The sequence below is a fragment of the Coturnix japonica genome, chromosome 20 (genome assembly GCF_054131305.1).
Source record: "Coturnix japonica strain WE chromosome 20, WE-NBRP24, whole genome shotgun sequence".
In the NCBI taxonomy this organism is placed as follows: domain Eukaryota; kingdom Metazoa; phylum Chordata; class Aves; order Galliformes; family Phasianidae; genus Coturnix; species Coturnix japonica.
Window position 1 is genome coordinate 9,403,861 of NC_140682.1, and position 21,929 is coordinate 9,425,789.

General features: G+C 44.2%; 1 protein-coding gene and 1 long non-coding RNA gene across 2 annotated transcripts; both read left to right on the forward strand.

Annotated features, from left to right (window-relative positions):
- Positions 1-4,551: 4,551 nt before the first annotated feature.
- Positions 4,552-6,298, forward strand: LOC146757638 (uncharacterized). The gene is made up of 3 exons (XR_014936039.1): positions 4,552-4,705; positions 5,405-5,625; positions 6,147-6,298. It is a non-coding gene; the product is annotated as an uncharacterized LOC146757638 (long non-coding RNA).
- Positions 6,299-6,982: 684 nt separating this feature from the next.
- On the forward strand, positions 6,983-12,660 carry LOC107306717 (rho GTPase-activating protein 32-like). The gene is made up of 6 exons (XM_085520622.1): positions 6,983-7,392; positions 8,538-8,696; positions 8,962-9,104; positions 9,587-9,785; positions 10,471-10,616; positions 10,827-12,660. Exons 5-6 carry the CDS (start codon positions 10,550-10,552, stop codon positions 11,282-11,284), a joined length of 525 nt encoding a protein of 174 aa, XP_085376748.1. The 5' UTR covers positions 6,983-7,392; positions 8,538-8,696; positions 8,962-9,104; positions 9,587-9,785; positions 10,471-10,549; the 3' UTR covers positions 11,285-12,660.
- Positions 12,661-21,929: the final 9,269 nt, after the last annotated feature.

The window sequence follows — 21,929 nt, forward strand, 5'->3', positions numbered from 1 at the left end:
GGGTTTGTAGCAAGTATGTGGTTTTAGTATGGCACAAAGACCTGTTTCAGTCTGTCTGTAGAATAATAATTACTGGTATATGTACAATGGAAGCAATATTCAAGATATTATTCAAATCTCTCCTGTGCCTGAGATCCCAAACTGTAATTCTTGTTCACTGAAACATTTGACTAAGATAAGTATGTGCAGTGAGGCTGGAGTGCATGTTCTACGTGCAGCCTTTCATGGCAGGAGAAGCAGGAACTTCTCCTAGTAGTACACTGCCTTTTTACTATGCCTTTATGTTGGAGGCTGCATCTGGATAGGTGAGTCTGCTACTCACAGTAAGAGACCTGGTAGAGCTGACTATTCCCAGAGCTCAAAGTAAGATAGATATCTGCAAATCACACACAAAGAACAAAGGACTGCGTTGGTGAGCATATTTCCTTTGTGCCTTTGACAGTCACAGTTGTGGCAATGGTAGAGGCCATGAGGAGTCTGTTCAGGAAGCCAGGAGTACTGTTCTGGGTCATGAAAAGGCAGCCAGTGGTTTGACTATCACATGTGTATGTGTTTTGATGTTTCACAGTGGGTCTTAAGTAAAAGGAACTCAGGTTTTGGTTGCCTGCAGGACAGATGTTCTTTTGGGTTCAATATGTTTGCATAGTGACTTGCAACCATGGGACTGGTGTTCAAGGACCCTCTTGGTTGCTTCAGTTCCTAGGTTCTTTCTTGCCTAGATTTGACACTTTGTTTCAACAGAAGAGCTGATATTCGCTTTGGGAGCACTAAGCAGCTGTTTATGTGGCTTAGAGGAAGACTGGCTGTCTTCTACCCTGTGGGCATGGAACAGCCACAGTTCCCCCTGGAACAACATCAATGACCCACACCACTAATTGGATTCTCCTTTTTAATGTAGTGGTAGCGAGGTGAAAATGTGGCTGTGGAATATTTTTACTAAGGAACTTCTATATAGATTTTGTTCATCTTTGCGCACCTCATCACCTGATCTGTGTCAGTGAGCAGAAGCTGAAAGCAGGCATGGGATGTTCTGAAGAGCAGAGAAAGAGATAGGGAGGAAGGTGATTAAGACAATCCCCTCTGCTGCTGTGTGTCCCAGAACTGCCCAGTTCTGTGGCAAAGTGTTGTACAAGATGAAGAGGCCAAGAGATTGGGAGTAGAATGAATAGAAAATATGCCTTACTTAGGCCATACTCAGCGTATTAATACTTCTCAGTTAGTTTTAGAATTCTAGAAGTGAAAGGTAAGGAGGTAGAAGCCTGCAAGTTGTGTCCTTTTTTACAGCTGCTCTTTTCTTATGGGAGGATGAAGTGATGAAGATTGGTCTATTCTACAAGCTGTTCCAACCTTTACTCTTAGTCTTAATGCCCCTTTGTGACGTCATAATGCCCTTTGTGACATCATAATGCCATTTGAGACATCATAATGCCCCTTTGTGACGTGATAATGCCCCTTTGTGACGTCATAACACCCCTTTGTGATGTCATAACACCCCTTTCTGATGTCATAACACCCCTTTCTGACGTCATAATGCCCCTTTCTGATGTCATAATGAGCCTTTCTGATGCCATAATTCCAAATTGCGATATCATAATGCTTCTTTGTGACGTCATAATGCCCTTTGTGACGACGTAATGCCCTTTGTGACGTCATAACGTCCTTTGTGATGTCACAATGCTCATTTGTGATGTCATAATGCTCCTTTGTGATGTCATAATGCTCCTTTGTGATGTCATAATGCCCTTTCTGACGTCATAATGCCCCTTTGTGATGTCATAATGCTTCTTTGCGATGTCATAATGCTCCTTTGTGACGTCATAATGCCCCTTTGTGATGTCATAATGCTCCTTTGTGATGTCATAATGCCCTTTCTGACATCATAATGCCCCTTTGTGATGTCATAATGCTTCTTTGTGAGGTATCTGTGGTGCCATTGATAATGAAGTATGATGAACTGGAAGGCTTTCAGTAGAATTGCAGCCCTAACATAAACAATGACATGAACTCTGGAATTCTGTGTAAAATCATTACCTAGCTTGTGGTCCGGCTCTTCAAACCAAAGGCTATGAGGTGCTGCTCTTGTTGACACAGGCTGTGAAAGATGACTTGAGCTCTAAGAGTAATTTCCCTTCTGCTCTTGATATGAACGTCAAATCCACAATTAGAATATTAAGAACATAATATAAAAGTTTTTTCTGCTGGACTGAGGACTGGGCAGTAAGAAACCGGATGAGGTTTAACAAAAGCAAGTGTAGAGTCTTGCATCTGGGTAGAAATAATTGCATGCACCAGTACAGGCTGGGGGAAGAGCTGCTGGAGAGGAGCTCTGCTGAGAGGGACCTGGGCGTCCTGGTGGACAACAGATTAACCATGAGCCAGCAGTGTGCCCTTGTAGCCAAAAAAGCCAATGGCATACTGGGGTGTATTAAAAAGAGCATGTCCAGCAGGTCGAAGGAGGTGATCCTCCCCCTCTACTCTGCCGTGGTGAGGCCTCATCTGGAATATTGTTTCCAGTTCTGGGCTCCCCAGTACAAAAAGACAGGGATCTCTTGGAAAGAGTCCAGCGGAGGGCCACAAAGATGGTGAAGGGCCTGGAGCATCTCCCCTATGAGGAGAGACTTAGGGAACTGGGTCTGTTTAGCCTTGAGAAAAGAAGGCTGAGGTGTGGGAGCCATAATGGTGAGTCTGGTCTCTTTTCAGTAGTGCGTGGGGATAGGACTAGGGGTAATGGGATGAAAGTACAGCATAGGAAGTTCCGCACAAATGTGCGGAAGAACTTCTTTACAGTGAGGGTGACGGAGCACTGGAACAGGCTGCCCAGGGAGGTGGTGGAGTCTCCTTCTCTGGAGATATTTAAGACCCGCCTGGACACCTACCTGTGTGACATGGTGTAGGGAGCCTGCTTTGGCAGAGGGGTTGGACTCGATGATCTCTAGAGGTCCCTTCCAACCCCTACGATTGTGTGAGTCTGTGATTCTGTGACTTCCATTAGCTGTTAGCCATAGTTTGGAACTTGCAAAGCAATCATATTGGAGCCTTGCTGGGCAACCTGCTCCAGTGTCTCACCACACCCACAGTAAAGCATTTCTTCCTAATATCCAATCCTAATCTACCTTCTTCCCATGTAAAGCCATTTCCCCTCATTCTGTTGCTACCTGCCCTTATAAAAAGTCCCTCCCCAGCCTTCCCTGTAGGCCCTCTTCAGATACTGGAAGGCCACTCTAAGTTCTCCTTGGAGTCTTCTCCAGGCTGAAGAGCCCCATCTCTCTCAGCCTGTGCACATAGCAGAGGTGCTTTCAGCCCTCTCTGATCACCTTCATGGCCCTCCTCTGGACCTGCCTGAACATCTCCAAGTCCTTCTTGTGTTGAGGGCTCCAGAACTGCGTGCAGTGCTCCAGATGGGGTTTCAATGAGAGGAGTGTGGAGGGGCAGCACCACCTCCCTCGACCTGCTGGTCATGCTTCTATGCTTTAAGCTTATGCTTTAAGGTCCTATATGCTTTAAGGTTTAGATAGTGCAGTCGCCACACCTCTTCAGGTTTATCTATGAAGGTCCCTTCCAAGTGAACCGTGCTGATCCAGACAGTTCGGACTGCTCATTAAAATGTTTTAGTAAGTTGGGCAGGTCCTACGAAGTAGTTTGACTGCAGTAAGCAATGTACATGGTGCGCTGTGAGTACTGCACACATTCCTCTTGGCAGCTTGTGGAACAGACATTGTGCATTGTTTGGATTGTGTAAGCATTCCTGTTGGTCTCTTGTGATGCTTACCTTCTTAGAGCACCTTTCCTCGTTTGGCTCTACATATTTTGCTACCTTACTTGTTCTGTTTGGCTTAGCAGGGAAGGTCTTCTTCTGAAGCATCCTCAGTCTTGGTCTGGGCAGCATACTTAGAAATGACATGGACGTTACATGAGTGGGTGGTCAAAGGGGGGAAGAACTCACCTTTCTGATCTGTTTCCTTTTAGAACACAGTCCTGGAGAGGATTTGCTTTCCTTGTTTCCTGGAGACTTGGATTCTTAGATGGTTTTGACTGCAGCTATTTCTGATGTTAATTCCTTTCTCTGTATTTTAGTAGCCAAGTGCAAGTGGAGTGCTTTGGAATTGTCTGAAGTTGCCAGGTTGCTTGTGATCACATATGTAACGTGGAGTTATGTGTTGTGCCAGTGATAATTCAGTGTGATGAACTTGAAGGCTTTCAGTAGAATTGCAGCCCTAAAGTAAACAATGACTTGAACTCTGGATTTCTGTGTAAAATCATTAGCTAGCTTGTGGTCTGGGTCTTCAAACCAAAGGCTGTGAGGTGCTGCTCTTGTTGACACAGGCTGTGAAAGATGACTTGAAGCTCTAAGAGTAATTTCCCTTCTGCTCTTGATATGAATGTCAAACCCACAATTACAGTATTAAGAACATAATATAAAAGTTGGTGCTGCTGGCCTATTGGCTTCCATTAGCTGTTAGCCATAGTTTGGAACTTGCAAAGCAGTCTTATTTAGATTTTAGTGATGAAATCTTCTGATGAAATCTTCCTTTTAATTCTGCATAAGAATCTCAATGGAACATTTCAGTCTGAAAAGGCTCTGACATATGAAGATGTGCCAGACTGCAGCCATGTGCCAGATGTGTTTGGATCCATGGAATTTTCTGATGTAGCTTCAGTGTTTGAAGAATCTCCGCTCGATCTAAATACTCAGAGAACAAAGCAGGTGTGTAAAGATGTAGTGCTAGTTTCTTACAGAAAAAATACAGCACTTAATCCAGAAATCTGCTTCTCATTGTATCTAGTGCTTACTCCATATTTAAGTATCTAGTGGACCTTGACCAAAGGAAGATAAAGATAGAGCAAAGAAGTATGTTAAGCATAAATTTTGTTGCCTTCTACCTGTAGGCCATGGTTGGTTTAATGAGAACCCTAACTCCAGTGTTTGGTTTGCACAGAAACAGCAAGCAAGGGAACAAGTAAAGGAGTCAGTGAGGATTTTAAAACACAATGGGAAGCGATGAGGCACAGTTCATAAGATTCTGGAGTTAGGCTAAAGGTACACAGACCTTTAAAGGTACCGAAAGAAGTTCAGTCTTACTGTGTTGGACAAGAAAATCCACAGTGAAGTGATTGAAATTTTGCAGCCAAACCAAGTGATAATTCATAGTTATGTTTAGATAAGCTGGTGAGGGTTAATCGTAAATGGGGAATTGACATGAACAAATAAAAAATGGCATTTGAGAGTCTATAAGAAACGCACTTATTCTAGGAAAGAATCAGAGGTTTTAACTCTTTTGTTCAATAGACAAGTAGTGTATGATGTTTTTATAAGCATTGTGTCTGACCTTCTCAGCTGTTAGAATTTCTTTGACAGTAACTTCTCCGGCTGTGATCAGAAAACCTTTTGTTCCATCTCTGGCAGCATTCGAGGCATGATACTCAACTGGGTGATATGGAATTCACACTGTCAACTCCAGTGACAAGAAAAGTGGCATCTAAGAAGCGTGCAAACACAGAGAATGTTGATGCAGAGTCAGCGTTAAGAAATGAGCTGCCCTTTGCATTTCCTGCTCCTGCTCTTTTCAAAGAGTCAGACAGAGAAGCAAGTAGAAGGCATACCCTTTCAGGCGCCTACTTCCAAAGGTATGTTGTATCTAACAAATGGAAACCTAGAACATGTGTAGCTTAGGAATTTTTTACTTTAAATATGAATGCAATACTTGTAGGTCCTGATATTCTGAAAGATTTCTGTGTGGGGTTTATTTGGTCACAGCACATACAGCCACCAGCCTGTACATCTAACAGTGCACTGCAAGCAGTTTAACCATCTATCAGGGCACGGTACTCGTCTATTAATGATAGAAGTTCTCACAGTTTCACAAGGAGCATGCCTTGAGATGCATTCAGATAATGAGACAAGTGCTGTGCTCCTAAATCTAGCATGTGCTTCTACTTCCCATCGAGATCTAGTAGATAATTTCTTTAACATTCATGATGAGGGTTTTGTTTTTATTTTTTTCTGGTCTATTATTTTGAGTGAAAGAAAAGGGTATGCTTTTATTTAAGCGTGCTTTTGATTGCAACATGCTTCTATATTAAATGTAACCTACTGAATTCCTCATGATAGCATACCAGTACTTGTGTGTATCTGTTCTCCCTAACAGAGTAAGAAGAGACTCAGTGAACCTGGACAGTGTTACCCAGGGTTGTGAGAACAGCTGAATGATTGTTGAGAACTGGTCAACTCGTGAGCCTGAGACCTGGGATCCTCCATCCTAGGGTGGAACTTTACTGGAGCATGTGGATGCCACCAAAACAAAAGGACTGTGTACAATAGACTGAGAGTTTGCTGAGTTTCTTGGTTGACAGAAAGCACAACTAACTCAGCAGCAAGTGACATATTTGGGATAGGAGATGACAGCTGGACTTTGAACCTTAAGGACTGCCAAGAAAGAAGCCATCTGCTCAACCCCTGAGCTGCAAACTGCCAAGGAACTCCATACGTTGCCAGGAATGACAGGAGGGTGCCGACCATGGATACACAGCTACGGACTGATGGTAAACTTCAAACAGCTTGAAGTGAGTAAGGGATAGCCAGGGTGCACTGGTGCTAAATATTCAGGAAGCCTATAAATCTACAGTGGGCCAAAGAATACCAGTTTTAATATCTCATGCAGTGTTTACTGTATTGGAGGCAAAAGGTGGACATTGGCTCTCACCCCAAAGATTCCCGAAATACCAGGCCATCCTGGTGGAGCAGGGTGATATAGAAATAATTGTAACTACTATTGCCAGCCCAGTATCTTTCCTTAGCGGAACTCCCCTGGTGGAGAACCAGGATGACATGACTGCTTTGAAACAACTGAAGCTGCACATTGCAGCCGGTCGGTCGGAGCTGAAGGACGAACCCTTAGAAGATGCAGAAGACGCCTGGTTTACCAGCAGCTGCAGTTTTGTGAGACAAGGAGGCTGTAAGGCAGGACATGCAGTAACTGCTACTGAGCAGGGAATGGAAGCACAACCATCAGCCATGGGGACTTCACCTCAGAAGGCTGAAATAACTGCCTTGACGAGAGCCTTAATGATATGGACGGATGCTAACTATGTGTTTGGGATGCCACATGCTCATAGTACCATCTGAAAAGAGCAAGTATTGCTCACACACAAGGAAAAGAGCGTGATGTAAATCTACCAAGGGTAGAGTTTGATTTTGAGTTGGATTTTCTGGGATTTGAGACACGTCTTCCAGATGCACACTGTGTTATTTCTGATGTGTTGACCTGTTGAGGTCCAGCCTTAAATGAGGATTCAAGTAATACCATAGCAGGAATGGTTTAGATTGGAATTGGAATGCAGAAGGTTGGAGCCCGCAGGAGCAGGGAATCAATCATCTCCCTATGCTTGGCACTGGTGAGTCCTCACCTTGAGTTTTGTGTTCAGTTCTTGGCCCCTCACTGCAAGAAGGACACTGAAATCCTGAGATGTGTCCAAAGAAGAACACTGAAGGTATGAGGTATCTAGAGCACAAGTCTCTTTGCAAGCACTATCTTAGAGGCAGCCTTGATTTCTCCTGCCCCAAGCTTTGTGCCACAAGAGCTCTCCTGCTTCTCGCTGTGATGTGAGACCATATGGAAGGCTCTGCAGAGGTCCTTCCTTTTCTTGACTGTATTTTGTGTGGCTTTGGACTTGTTTTCGTCTTTCCCAAAGCCCTCTGCCCAATTCTGTGTCCTTCTCTGCAGCCTTGAATTCGATTCAGAGCAGGTTCCCGAGCTCAGTGTCTGAGACATTCACAGCGTGAGCTCCCTGTGCAAGATGTATTTCAGGGAGCTCCCGAGCCCTCTGCTGACTAAGCATCTCTATGCCAAATTCTCGGTAAGCTCAGGGCAGTGTCTTGGAAATGACACGTACCTGTTCCCTGGGCGTCCTGGCTAGTGGTTGCAGCATTGCCCCAGCTCTGAGGTCTTCTTTCTGTTAGCCCCATGAGTCACGTCTTTGCCACATCCTGCCTCTCACTTGATGGCACTTGTGGTGGTGCCAGGAGGTGCTTATTTAAGCTATTCACAATGGTTGTGAGAATTCCCTTTCCTTTGCTGTTCCCCTGCTATTGATAGTATGGGGTTAATAGCAAAGGGGACTTGGAGTCAAATGCCTGCTGCGAGGAGCTGCACTGCGCAATCAGGCTGTAAAGCCCCCCAGAGCTTGCACTGCTTGGCCTTGATGGCACAGGCTGTGTGTATAATCAGGAGGGGTGTTAACTCTTTGAAAGGGCTGATAATAGCAAGACAAGGGGAAATGGTTTTAATTTGAAAGACGGAAGATTTACGTTGGGTGGTAGGGGGAGATTCTTTACTAGGAGAGTGCTGAGGTCCTGGAACAGGCTGCCCAGGTACGTTGTGGATCCCCCATCTGTAGAGGTGTTCAAGGCCAGGTTAGATGTGGCCCTGGGCAGCCTAGTAAATGTGGAAGATAGGTGGCCCTGCCAGGCAGGGAGTGGAGCTTCATGATCCTTGAGGTCCCTTCCAACCCGGGTCATTCTGTGATTCTGTGTTCCCCAGATGCCTCTTGGAAGTCATCAAGTCTGCCTCAGTGCTGACCACCAGTGCACTGTCCCCATGGGACTTAATAAGACACTTGGTGTCTCTGGCTGGGATCTGCTCGGTGATAAACATGCACGTGAAGAACTTAGCGATAGAGTGGGCTCCAAACCTCTTAAGGTAAACTTCTTTTTTTATTTCAACACAATGCTTAGTTCTGCTCTCCCCCAACCCCAGGGGCACAATTTCTAGATGACAGTTTCTACTCACTTGTTTAGCTGGGACAGCTGTGTCCCTGATCATCCAGGATAATTTCGTCAGTGGCATTGCTGTTTGCCCACTGCGGAAGTCTCCAGAGCCCAACCTGACAGTTTTTGGCTACAGAAATTCAGACTTGGGGAAATGATCTTGGGGAAATGACTTGTAAGATCTGCCTTTTCTTCAGATCCCAGCAGAGCCAATCTTCCTGCGCCATTGAAGCTGCCTGCATGGAGCTGCAGACTCAGTCAGCTGTGGTGGAATTCCTCATCAGCCACACAGATGTCATCTTCTGCTCCGAATCCACACCAGTCGTGGGAGAGTGAGCAGGTGAGTGTCTTCCTCCATTAGCTTGATCTTGATCTGGTACCTTGATCCAATCCAGGTCTTCTCCAAGACCTTTGAAAATTCTATTAATTTCGAGGAGACAGCAGGCTTCTGGGCTTAGGTTAGAATATGGTGCCCCATTCCTGGATCCTTAGTGTGTCCAAACACAAGCCTTACTTGGAGAAAACCATCACTGCTGTTAAGATTTTTTGCAAGCAGGTGAAGCTTGATTGAAATGTGGCAGCAAAGCTTTCTGGAATCCCAGCCCCCTAGTTTTTCTAGGATTTTTGTTTGCCTGTTTTTGATACAGTGAGCTGCTCTTAATTGTGGCTGTGTCCTTTGCCACGAGCATACCACTGAGCACACGGTTATTTTGAGCTCCTCTACTTCCAGTGGCTCGGATGAGCAATTCTGAGAGATATGCAGTACTGGGATGGCTGTGCTGTTGCTTCCTCTGCCGTCTCACCTGTGTTTTTCCCTTGCAGGGCACAGTTCTCTGCCTGGGCCCAAGTCTGTGTGGGTCTCTCCATCCACAAAGCTGCTCACCGTGCAGGAGGCACAGGCTGAGAGGAGAGGCCAGAGCAGCTCTCCTGTTGCAACACAGAGCAGCAAGATACAAGTGGAGGAAGGGCCTGCAGCTGTACTGAGGAACTTCGACACAATCATTGATTTTCCATCTGAAAGGTAAAGAAAGAGGAATTCCCTTTCCAGCCCCTATCATCATTGTTCAGGTGATTTCTATTGGTTTATTTTTTGTCCATTATATCTCCAAGCACTCAACTAAAAAACAGTTGCACTATGGGCTCAGTTCAGCCACACAAGGTGCCTTTCCTTCCTGGTTGGGCAGGCAGTCACAAGATGCAGAAAGCCACGCTGGTGTCTATCCTGGCCTGTGCTGCCTGTACCTGGAAACACTGGGGTTTTCCAGATTTCAGGGCCACGCACCTGAAACCAATTGTGCTTCTCCTGTAAGCAGAGCTGTTGGTCGGACTTGCTGGCACTAGAAATTAAAGATGGCAGTGAGCTGAGGCCGAGGAGGTGTTAACGTGAGAGTCAGAGATGCTTTTGAGCTTCCCTTATGGCTGCACCATTCCTCAGAAAGCAGTTACGCCTGCCAGCTCCTTTCCTGCTGCTGAGCCTTTGCTCACATGATCCGCATCTTGCTTGACACGGTTGAGAGGAATGTAGCCAGCAGGACTTGAGGGCTGAGCTGTAGGAATGGAAGCGTCCTCTGCTGTTTGAAACAGAGCGCGTTTCTAAGCTGTGTTTCAGCAGAAAGCAGGCAGTGCCAGGAGTAGGGAACTGCTGGCAAGGGCTCGGTGCAGCTCTTCCCTCACCCTGCACCACGACTGCTCTGTTTTCTCTGCAGACCATGTTCTCCCGGCAAGAGGAAGGAATCACCTGCTGGCAGTTGGTGTTCCTGTTTCTGCCTGCGCAAACGATCCCATATGGCCAAACACCAATTGCAGAGCAGTGCCAGGGAGCCTTCCAAAGCAGAACGCGTGGTCCTGGCAGGTAAGGGTGCAAATCCAGCTTTCAAAGCACTGCTTGTCAGCAACATGGGTAGAATTCATGCTTTCAGTGGGCTTGTACCTCCTTCTGGCGTTCAAGCCCATACCTGACATCTTCAGCTGACCCCTGTTTTCCCAAAGGAGCCTCTGAAGCCTTTGCCTCCATGGGCAGAGGAAGTTGGATGCTAACCCTTGTGTATCCACTCCTTCCTAGGTGAATCGAGCTCTTGTGAACCCAGAAGAGCCAGGTCAAGTGCTGATTGCTCAGAGAGTGCTTCCATCAACAGAGACCTCATGGGAAGCACAAGTTGCTGCAATTCAAATGAGAGCCTCCCGTGTGCCAGCAGCGACGGAGAGCAGGAGGTCATTGTTCAGGCACTCATTTCTCCCAGCTCTGCTGAAGGGGCTGATCTGAGCCTGCCAGAAAACACAGTCACCAGCCTGGACTGTGGCCTGGTGCCTTTGCAGAGCAGCCCAGACCAAACACAACCCGAGTGCCCCAACAGCGGCACCTCCAAGCAGGACGAAGTCACTGTCACTGAGGAGCAGCCGAGCCTCTTGGAGGGGGACTTGGAGTCAGGCCTCCAGTCCCAGGCACCCGGCAGCAGCACGAGCTCCGAGCCACTCTCTCCTCAACAGCAAAGGATGAGTCCTGTCTTTCCAAGTGACTAAAGGCACGCTCATGCTCAGTCAACGGGATGGGGTGTTGGAAGAAGAAATGCTTAGAGAAAATATCCAGTGTTCATTTTAAAATATGGCATTTTAAAAAAGAGAAGAAGATAGAATAAGCAGATGTTGACAGATAAAGGGCACCTCATCAAATTTTGGGAAAGTCCATCTTGAGGAAACTTGGATAAGAGCAGAAAATAACTGTTTATGGATATACCCAATCACTAAAAATACCACCCTGAGTGCCAGCTCATGGCCCCAGACCCTTTTCTTCATTTCAAGAGCTGTCATCACAGAGGGCATCTTCCTGAGCTGGAGACCCTGAAGTAAAAGAATCCTTGGTCCTCAGTTAGTCCATGTAACTGATTTGCCTCGGAGCTGTGAACGTCACAGTGCACTGCTGAAAAACTGGCAGAGTTCCCCTGGAAACCCTGATTTGAATTCAGCAAAGTTCATCAAATCCAACAAGATTCAGAGGAAATGTTACAGGAACAACAAGTTGATATTTTCTCTGAAACTTCCTGGTAGGAGCACTAGAAATGTGGTCAGAAGTCTTTGTGGCATATGTAGGCCTCTTTTAAGAGATCAACATCACCTTTTGCAAAACAGAAAGATGTGGTGATTTATTCACATGAATACTGTGTCTGAACTCCACTTGTACCTGCCAAAGATCCTGCTACCTTCTCAGCTCAGTGAAGATTTGGCCTGCTGTATGCCCTGAATTATGGTATGGTCTTACCAGATTTTCCGAGTGAAATAACACATGACCAAACACTGCTCCTACTTCAGAATATATCCTGAGTTCATCCCACCTAATACAGACAGAATCATCTTATGCTCTGTTATTAGAGTATGAGAGATGGTTTGCATTGTTGACTAAACATACTTTTAGCACCATAGAACCATAGAATATCCCAGTTTGGAAGGAACCCAAAAAGATCATCAAGTACAACTCCTGGATCCACACAGGACTACCCAAAAATCAGACCCTGTGTCTGAGAGCACTGTCCAAAATACTTCCTGAAATCTGGCAAGCTCAGTGCTGTGACTACTTAATCTGGGGAGGCTGTTCCAGGGCCCAATCACCCTAAATCTTACTTCACTGATTCCTGAGAATTTCTTGGATGACCACGTTCCTATGTCATATGTATCCAGGTTAGATTGCATGAACCAAGCAGATCAATGTGATCTCATCCTCAACAATTTTGCATAAACCTAAAAGCACTGAGTTTTGTAAATGGGAAAGAAACACAAAGCAGACGCAGTTCTTATTCAAACTATAAAATGTCTAGGTGTTTCATGGGAAAAATAAATTTATATTGAACATATTTATATGTAAATTTTATTGTACAATAGAAATAAAAGAACATTAAAAACAATGAGAAACGTGCTGTTGTTTTATTCGTCTTCACAATGATGATGAAGAAAATTAAGTACAGAAGGATTTGGCCCAATATTCACTGACTTGTGTTGTCCCAGATTAGACTTCTCTAAGTGTAAACTCAGAGACCGAAACTACTGTCTTGATGTTCAGATGCCCTTTGCCCAAACCAGTGGGGTTGCTCAGGTGTGTGTAGGTCTGTGGGTATGTGTGCAAGGACGAGCATGCACATATATGTGTGTGCACAGGGGTGTGCAGAGTGTTGGAGCTGCACAAGGACATTGTGGTACCGGTGTGTGCGTGCACTTTGGGAGTGAAAGGAAGGGGTTACACATGTGTGTCTAATGTCTGGACTGTGGCAGCAAAGAGGCTGCAGTGTTGTTCTCTGTAGGAAGAGGCCAGTAGTTGCCCCATGTCAGACAGAACCAGTTCAAGTGCTGGCCAAAGCTGAGTCAAGGAGTGATGCTGCTGGCACTTCTGTGATAACTTTGTTAAGGAAGGTTCAAACCACTGCATAGCATATGTGAGAGCTATGAGCAAGAATGATGTGAGACAAACAGCCCTGCAGTCACCAAGGTCAGTGAAGAAGGAGGAGAGGAGGCTTAGTGGACATGGTGGTGATGGACTGATGATTGGGCTGGATGATCTAAGTGGTCTTTTGCAGCTCTCATGATTCTATCATTCTGTGACAGGTGATGTTAGTTTTGTTGACAGGTTCAGCAAGGTGAACTGGGACCAGAGGTACATCCCAAAACCTTTGAGTTGCTGGACTGGAGATAATCTTCCCAAAATAACTAATGAAAATAGTAGAACCATAAAAGGAATTTCTTTATCACTACGAGAAAAAGGGAGGGATCCTTTGGCTAATGAAGGCCTGATTTGGCAAAGCCAGAGACAGTTTGCTTTGCACCACATTTATTTGACTTTCCAGAATGGTGTACTTACTTTCCAGGTATTTCTAAACAGTGATTTTTTATTTCCAAACATGGCTAACAGCAGGTTAAAAATTCTTTTCTTTGTTTCCTTTCTGCTAAGAATGAATGAATTTAATGTGGTCTTTTTCGTGCTTCCTTCTTTACAAAGGAGACAGCTGCTGCATCATGGTAAACAAACATTCAGATGGTTTGGAGAACAAGTCCTTACACAGACTACAGTGTACAGCAATAAAGGGCACACACAACAACATGCAAGACATTCATTCAGCCTCCAGACACTTCTCCCTGTTGACCAATTCAGAACATATTAAACCATTTAAGAAGGGCATTAAGCTTTAGAGTTGATGGGACGTTTTATACCTTGTACTTTTCTCCAACTCCCATAGTAAGCAAGGAAAAACAGAACAATAATAATAAAATCATATACAAAACAAACAAAGAAAGAAACATACAAGCAGAAAACGCTGACAGAAAAAGAATATACCTCGCAAGGTGTCAGGATCCTTTATATCTAATCCTCAAGGCAGAGGATGAAAGCTTTGTCTTTTCTAGGTAACTTGTGGCTAAGACTGGGAGCTGGGAGGACTTTATACTTTCCCTGACCCGGTGGTATGTAAACTAAATATAGAAGGTAGTCAAATAACTATAACATATGTAACATATATATTTATATATATGTATTTTTAAATCCCAGACCTTAAGCCTGAAGTTCCTTGAATGGCTGGAGCTTTTAAATAGTGTTTTGATAGAAATTCTCTCAGCTATCTAAGAGTGCAGCTGGTCAAATCCACAAGCAAGCACGAACGATAAGCTTCATTTATAAGAGCAAACACAGAAGAACAACATGGAGGGAATAGTTGTTAGTTTCTTGAGTGAACTAACCCAGGCACCGTGTAGCCTCTACTATTGCTGTTCCTGAAGGAGAATCTGTTCCTCCCTTTATTTCTGAGCTTCACCCACCTCTACCACCTCTCACAAGAAGTGTGTTTTGGGGGAATATTCATATGGAGTCGAAAGGAGCTGGCTGTTCTATCCAATCAAGAATGGGAAGGCATATGACCTGTAGATTAGAAGATAATCCAAATATTTTACAAGAAATCTCTCCATTTATTTTAACAGCTCACTTGGAAGCTGTGGAAGAATTATCACCTATTTACAAACAAGACAGTGAGAGATAAAATTCCATTGTACAGTGAAATCCATGAGATAACAAAGACAGAAAGTCAGTAAGTCCATCTGCCACAGCAAGCAGCACTCACCAGGTGATGGGGGAGTTCCTCAGTTTTCTGACATCAAATCTGGATGCTGTAGTGGGTTTAGAAATCAGCCTCCTTGAGGTACTTCTTTATTTGGATATATTCGGAGCTTAAAGTAACTTACTTTAAGAGGAAAATAGCACCAGCTGAGTCCTGGCAGATGGTGATGTGTCTGGGTGGAACAAAGCAGCAGAACAGTCCCTGGCCACTTTTCCCTCTTGCAGTTGAACTCTGTGTTACTTTGTACATTTCTTAGGCCAATTTTAGTGGTTGGGTTTTTATTCCAATTTTGGTTTTTGCCCGAAAATAAGACTAAGGTTTGTATGTGTTGGAACAGAACAGCACTGAATGAACTGCAATGGAACCAAACTTTAAATTGCACACCTTGCTTCTGAAATTTGAGGAACTTGATGTGCAGAAGCAGCTCATGAATGCTGAGTTTACAACAGCAAACCTGAAACTACTTTGAATGAGAGGGAAGAAGCAGAAGCTAATTGTGGCAGGGTGATTCTCTTCATTTAATGCTTCCATTTTCTGTTTTGCCAGGGTTCACTGGATTTCATTTAACGTGAGGTTCTTAATGACTATTATATGTATCCATTTAGAGTGTCATTTAGCCAAAGTCTTTCTGAAACAGACAGGCCTTCCTGTTCTGGACTGTGAACACCGTGTAAGTTTTGCCTCTTCTGCCTTTGCCTGGTCTCTCAGTGGGTTCAACTTCTTTATTCAGTCCTAACTAAGTTTGGCCTGTAGGAAATGGAGAATATTCTCATCTGCTAGAGAAAGATGGCTTTAGAAACTTGGGATGTTTCACGGCACTGAGAGACCCTCCTGCTGCCTGCTTATCTTCTGTGATTTTGCTTCTCATAGAATCATAGAATCACAAGGTTGGAAAGGACCTACAAGATCATCCAGTCCAACCGCCCTCCCATCGCCGTTGCTGCCACAACCACATCTCATAGCTCCTCATCCAGACACCCAGAGCGTATAGTAAAAAGGAAAGTGAGAAATTAAAATTTCCTCAGCAAAGCTTCAGTCATACCAATAGTGGAGGGTAAGACCAGCTCCCGTGGGGCTTCACAGTCAGATTAGTACAAAACTATTCTCAAAAAGGATGCCATCACCTCTTGTAGGCTGAGCTGCCATATCTGCGGCACCTGCTGTGATTCTGGTGGTGGACAGCTGATTGATTCAGAGATGGCTATTTGTGCCAAAGCATTATTTCCATTTCTATGACATGCAGAACAGAAAACAATCATGGCACTCATTGCCAACTTCTTTTTCATAGAGCAGTGCTTATCAGAGGACTTCACTTGTCTCTCCTTCCTGAGCCTTGTTTCATCTGTTCTGCTTGTGGTGGGGCTATGAAAAACTCATCTGATTGCTGTCCGCTTTTGGACTGATGCCCTATTGAGACAGGAGCTCACCTTCCTTTTCTAAAGTCCTGAAGCTTTAGAGATTCTTTTGGTAGCAATATGAATCAGTTTCTACAGATCGTTTTAGCTTTTGTACTGAGGAAGGATTCCACCACTCTGATAGTCAGCACGCCAGTTACTGTGATGTGCAGCTGAATTGGGCTTTCCTACCTCCTCGTGGTTTGCTGCTGTGCCCGTGCAGAGCTGCAGCTGGGTGGAGTGAGACGCTGTGGTTAGGCTGCTACATGTAGGAGGTGCTAGAATCTCTTTGTTTAAATTTATGATGTTTTGAGAACTTGTAATTGCATAATATTCTGTGCCTGCTATAGATGAAATAAAAGAATGGATTTCTTTTGTTTTTCCTGGAGGATGAGATGTATAAGCCAGGCAACCCATGTCCTGTGGCATGCTGAAAGAGGAAAGCATGCAGATTTCTACATATTTGTGTCTGCAACTTACAGCAGAGTGGTTTTGGTTATCAGATGTTAGTCTTAAAAACTGAGATTAAATCTGAGATATACGTTATGTCCCAACTGCTCTGCAGCTTTACTTATCTGAACAAACTTTTGTATTTGGCTTGATAACAAATGAGGCAAGAAAACGCCTTCCTGGCACTCTGAGATTCCTGCCTAGAGAGCTTTGCTTATGTTTGTTTTTTAAGGCCTGTGTGCTTGAGGTAGATTTAAACTATGTGACAATCTTGGGTGCTTTTTCCCTCTTAAAAAAAAACCTATTTCACACGCTTTTATAGCAAACTTGCAAATGTGACCTACATTTCCCCCAAAATTGGGCTGCAAATGAAAGGAACCAGGGAGTCTCTGAAGACTTTTATCAGTATTCCTCCTGCCTCCTTGTGCTGCGGATAGCAGGCTCATAACTGATTCTTGAACATGTGAGGCTGTCACATAAACCTGTTCTTTCAGAAGTATTTATGTTAAGAATGACTTTGCACACATCCCCTTAACACCCAGGTCCAACACTCTGGCTGTCAGTGTTCATTCTGAACAACCTAAGGAGGTTCTGCTTTCCTTTATGATAGGTTTTCTTTGCAATCATTTTCAGATTAATGCAGACATAAGTTATTAACTAGAATTTCTTCTATTGGTAAAATGTGCGAACCACGAGGGTATTAGTATTATTTGTTCTATTAAATGTGCTTTAACCACTGTCAGACTGTGCAAACAATAACATGAATCAGTCTCACGGTGTGACTGGAACAAGGCTTTGTTTGCAGAAAGAAGAAATGTGCCCTACTGCAGCCTGGTGTGAGGACGTGGGAGCACCTGATTCCTGGTTTCGTTGTCTGCTGGCGTCATTTTGAAGTGTAGTTTGACCACTGTGAACAGACAGCTCACTCTTGGCAGCTGGTGCCTCTAACATTTAATTCTCGTGTATCGGTTCTTGTCTGCTTGGGTATTTTTCCCTGCTATATGGATACTTAACAATGTTGTTCGTAGGTTTTCACGTTCTTCTAGGCTGTACTCCTTCATCCTTCTATTTGCCTTTACTCTGGCAAGTACTAGTTAGACCATAATTGTGTTGTGATAATTGCTTAGTTGGATTTATTTTTATTGGTACAGCAACTGCTGGTATCAAAAGTTGAGCACAGTATCGCTGAAACAAGGTAGCATGTGAGATAACTCCCAGTAAACCTTTAAAATGAAAGTAAATACCCATAATTAAACTATAGCTTGTGTGTGTTTGCACAGGACGAGGGTGGAGTGGCAGACTGGAGTTGCCCTCCCCAGGCACGTCATGGTTACGCTGAAGCACAGAGGGAAAGTTCCATGTCCTGGATGGCTTTACAGTGTCACAACATAGTTGTTGAGCCATGCAGCTTCACAGAGAGATGGCAAAATGCTTCTCCTTCCCAACTGTGTCATGCTGAGAGAGCGTTTGGTGGGAATAGCACTTCTACGTTGATCTTGCCAAATAATAAGTGGACCAAACTCCTGCTTGTGCTCATAGCAGAGTTGTCCCTTAACAAAGTTGCTTGTAGGCAGTTGAGCTGAGGGTCCCCCCTGAGTTGACATCCTGAGAATAATCTGGTAAAGGTGGCATGTGGGAGCCCTGAGCATGGCGTGCTCTCCGGGGGGTGTTTTCACTGACAAGAAAAATTACAGCCTCAGGATAAGCAGAAAGAGATGGAAGATGTTTTCTTGAATTGTCACAGCTGAAATCTGGCTAAAATCTATACTCCCTTTGCAAGGTTTCATTTGTTCTGCTATCTTGACAGGTAAGAGGCTTGGGCATTTTTGCATCTTGTTTTTTGTGATGTGAATTTGTTTTGCATTTTTTTTAGTATCAATAAATTACAGGTTTTCAGTCTGTTTTCTAGAAGACCAGGAGGGAATTGCTCGTCTTAGTCATCGTAGAGTCATACACAAAACAAAGTTTCATCTGGTTGTGAAGCTTAAAGCGTGCCGCTGCACAATTAGAAAGCAATTGCTTTGTACTGGGACTGTAACAGCACTCCCAGTTCTCACTTCATGTCTGCCTGTAAAGTACAAAGTTGTCAGTGCTGTTGGAGGTGCCCTGAGGGATGATGCTGACAGTTGTGTTGATGTTCCCTAGCAGCTCTGAAAAAAAGCATTCAGCGCTCTCTCCTTTATTTTTAATACAGTGATGTCACGTACATGTATCGGTGTTTAAATGCCTTTCATGTTGGGAAGTGGGATGTAGGGATATATTCAGTTTCAGGTTCCTTTTGATGAGTAATTTCATAGGCTTCTTTAGAAAGCAGGGCTTCTTTACTAGCAATTTAGAGCACTTGACCAAGACTTCTCTTTTGACTCATCTGTAGCGGACTGTGTTTCTTTGCACTTTGTAGAGGGACCCAAAAGCAAATGGTGAGAAGACCTCATGGCTGCCATAGGGAGAAAAACCAACCAGCGCCACCCCGACCACACCTGAGCTGTTTGTTACCAAATGTCTGTAATGTCAGTTTCATTGGACTGACTGGGAGCAGCCAGAAAGTCTGAGCAGGGCCACTGCTATGTAGACATGCACTCTGTATGCAGGACTGCCACAGCTGAAGGTGAGACCATGTGTTTGTGTAGGTGCTGATTTCTGACGTGGATCCTTGATGTGGACAGCTGAGCAGAACTTAACTAATGGGGTGCTTTTGTGAAGTGGAAGGAAGAGCTGCACAAGCAGCACAGTGCTGCACCAGAGCAGGTTCACACTGGATTTGGGGAGAAATTTCTCTCCAGCAGTGTCCAGGAGGCGTTAGGACAGTGTCCTCAACGTGAACTGACTTGTGCTCAGCCCTGAAGCTGTCATGCAGTTAGACCTGATTATCTTTGTAGGCCTCCTCCCCCGATCTGCTATAAACACGATGAATTTTCTTCCTCTTTTCTTCAGATTACATAAGCTCAGTGAAGGGTTTCTGTGCTTGAGAGAGATGCAGGATAAGAGCACAACAGCACAAGGTCTGCCTTTTGGCAGCTGGAGCTGTGATAATTCCAACATGCATGAAATGGCCTGATGTGCAGCGATTTAATTAATTGTGATTGCAGTCACATTTGGAGTTCAAGAGTTGCAGTTTGCATTTTGTCTGTGTCTTTTCTGGACCACGTGCAATTAAGTTTGAAATATTTCAGCATAATGTATGTAAGTGTACGATGAAGGACACTGCAGTTGCTCTTTTGAAGGTAAACATGTCTGTGTGTCCCTGTGTGTAGGTCCTGAAGCTGATCAGACATACTGTCAATAGTAACATCTTACAGATCAAGCTTGCTTGAGTTCTGATTCCAGTGATGTGGAGATGGGAGGAACAAAAGATATCAAAGCGCTGTTGCTATTCAGAAACATTCAGGTCTTGATTTTAGAAGTACTACTTCAACTTCTTTCTCTGTAAGATGAAAATAAAACCAGTTACCTGTTGTTTTAAGTTCACTGCTGTCTCTAGGGGAAATCTTTCCTTACTGTTATATATTAATAGATTAAGTTCATCTGCAGGGCAAGTAGAAAGAACGGCAAAGACAAAGAAACCACACCTGGGTCTGCAGGAGCCGAATTAGTGGAGGTTCCCAGCTGCTGCTGCTCAGGAGGCATCACCCATAGAGCACAGGCTTGCAGGATATGATGCCTAATTGCTTGTTCAGTTTGTTTCAGAATAGCCTGTTATGTTTGAAGGACTTTTGTAGAACATGAAGTAAATTGATATTTTCCTTCTTGTTTGCATAAGTCCTCAAATTCTTGGCTTCCCAGGCTTTGATTGGAGGAGGTGCAAGACAAAGGAGCAGCATCTGAAAGGCACAGCTTTGTGGAAAGGCTCTTACTGTTCTGTCAGGACCTTAATGCAGCACTGCACAACACTGCAGAGCACTGCAGTGAAATGGCTGAGGTACTTGATCAGGCTTTACCTTCAAGGGTCAGTGTTCCTCATAATGAGAAACAGAAGGGTTTTTCGCTGTGGGAAAAACACTATAAAGAGCAATTAGAGCACAGAACCCTGAGCTGCATCTGCTGCAGGCTTCATTCCAAAGTGTTGAAGTCTGGAAGAATTCACTAAGTTACTATGCGGTGTCAGCTCAGACATATGTAAAGTACAGGTAAGGATCTTCAAATACAAAACCACTCACATTAATAATCCCCAGGGGACATGAAGGAATGCAGGTCTCGGTGAAGGCAAACAGCATCTGTAGGCAGAAGGCCACGCATCAGAGACCTTTTCTTGTTGTTTGCTTGCATTGTAAGTGAAACATCTAAAATGACACTCCCAGAGGAGAATTATACCCAGGCAGTGGTGCACAGGCATGTATTAAAGTGCTCTTAGTACTTGTAAACACAATCAAATCAGATGGAAACATAGTGCAGAGTTCACTTCCAAAGGTCTTGAAGTTTGTTATTTTTCAGGCAAGATCTGATTGCTCAGGGTGTCAGTTTCATCACTATCAGGATGATTTCCCTCCTGAAGCAGAATCTGTTCGTCCCAGTCTCACCGGAAGGCTGAGGCTCACAGTCCTCATTTCCACATAGGGAAAACGGTCTTGTATTTTGTATTTTGCAAGTGTAGCTGCAGGAGAAAGTAGATCAAGTCTGTCTTTGATGCCAGGAATGAAGTACGAGGAACTGTGCTCGTTTCCCAGTTAAGGGCCATCAAGGTAATTAGACATCTTGAAGTACATTATACTTGATAGATCAGAATATTGCATCTCATTTAAATGTCAGTGGGGTCTTTGATGTTTTTTCTGCATCCATATTATTTTGTTTCCTTGTCTTTTGTTCTTTCTAGGGCTCATGTGCTTCTGTTACTGTCTGATTCCTTTCTCTGCTGTTGTTGTTTAAGGTTTTCAGGTATCAGGTGGAATATTTTCCATGAGTGAGTCCACAATAATAGTTTAAATGTCTGTGGGATTTTTTTCCATGGTGCACAGCAGAGGTTAAAGCAGTTCATCTGTCCTTGCACTTGAGGCCTGATTTATGCGTCCTAGCCTTCCACTCGTGACCAGCTGCTGTTCTGTAAGGTGCTTTCCTAAATAGCTCAAGTAAAATCTGAGCTTCATAAATAGGGAGCAAGACGATTGTTTAACAAGGAATGCTACTGTTTTCCAAATCCTATTATGTTCTTTATCAAGTACACTTGTCATGTGAGCCCTTTTACTTTCTCTTGGTGCTTTACTGTAAACAGAAGAAGTAGATTTGAGAGACCAGAGG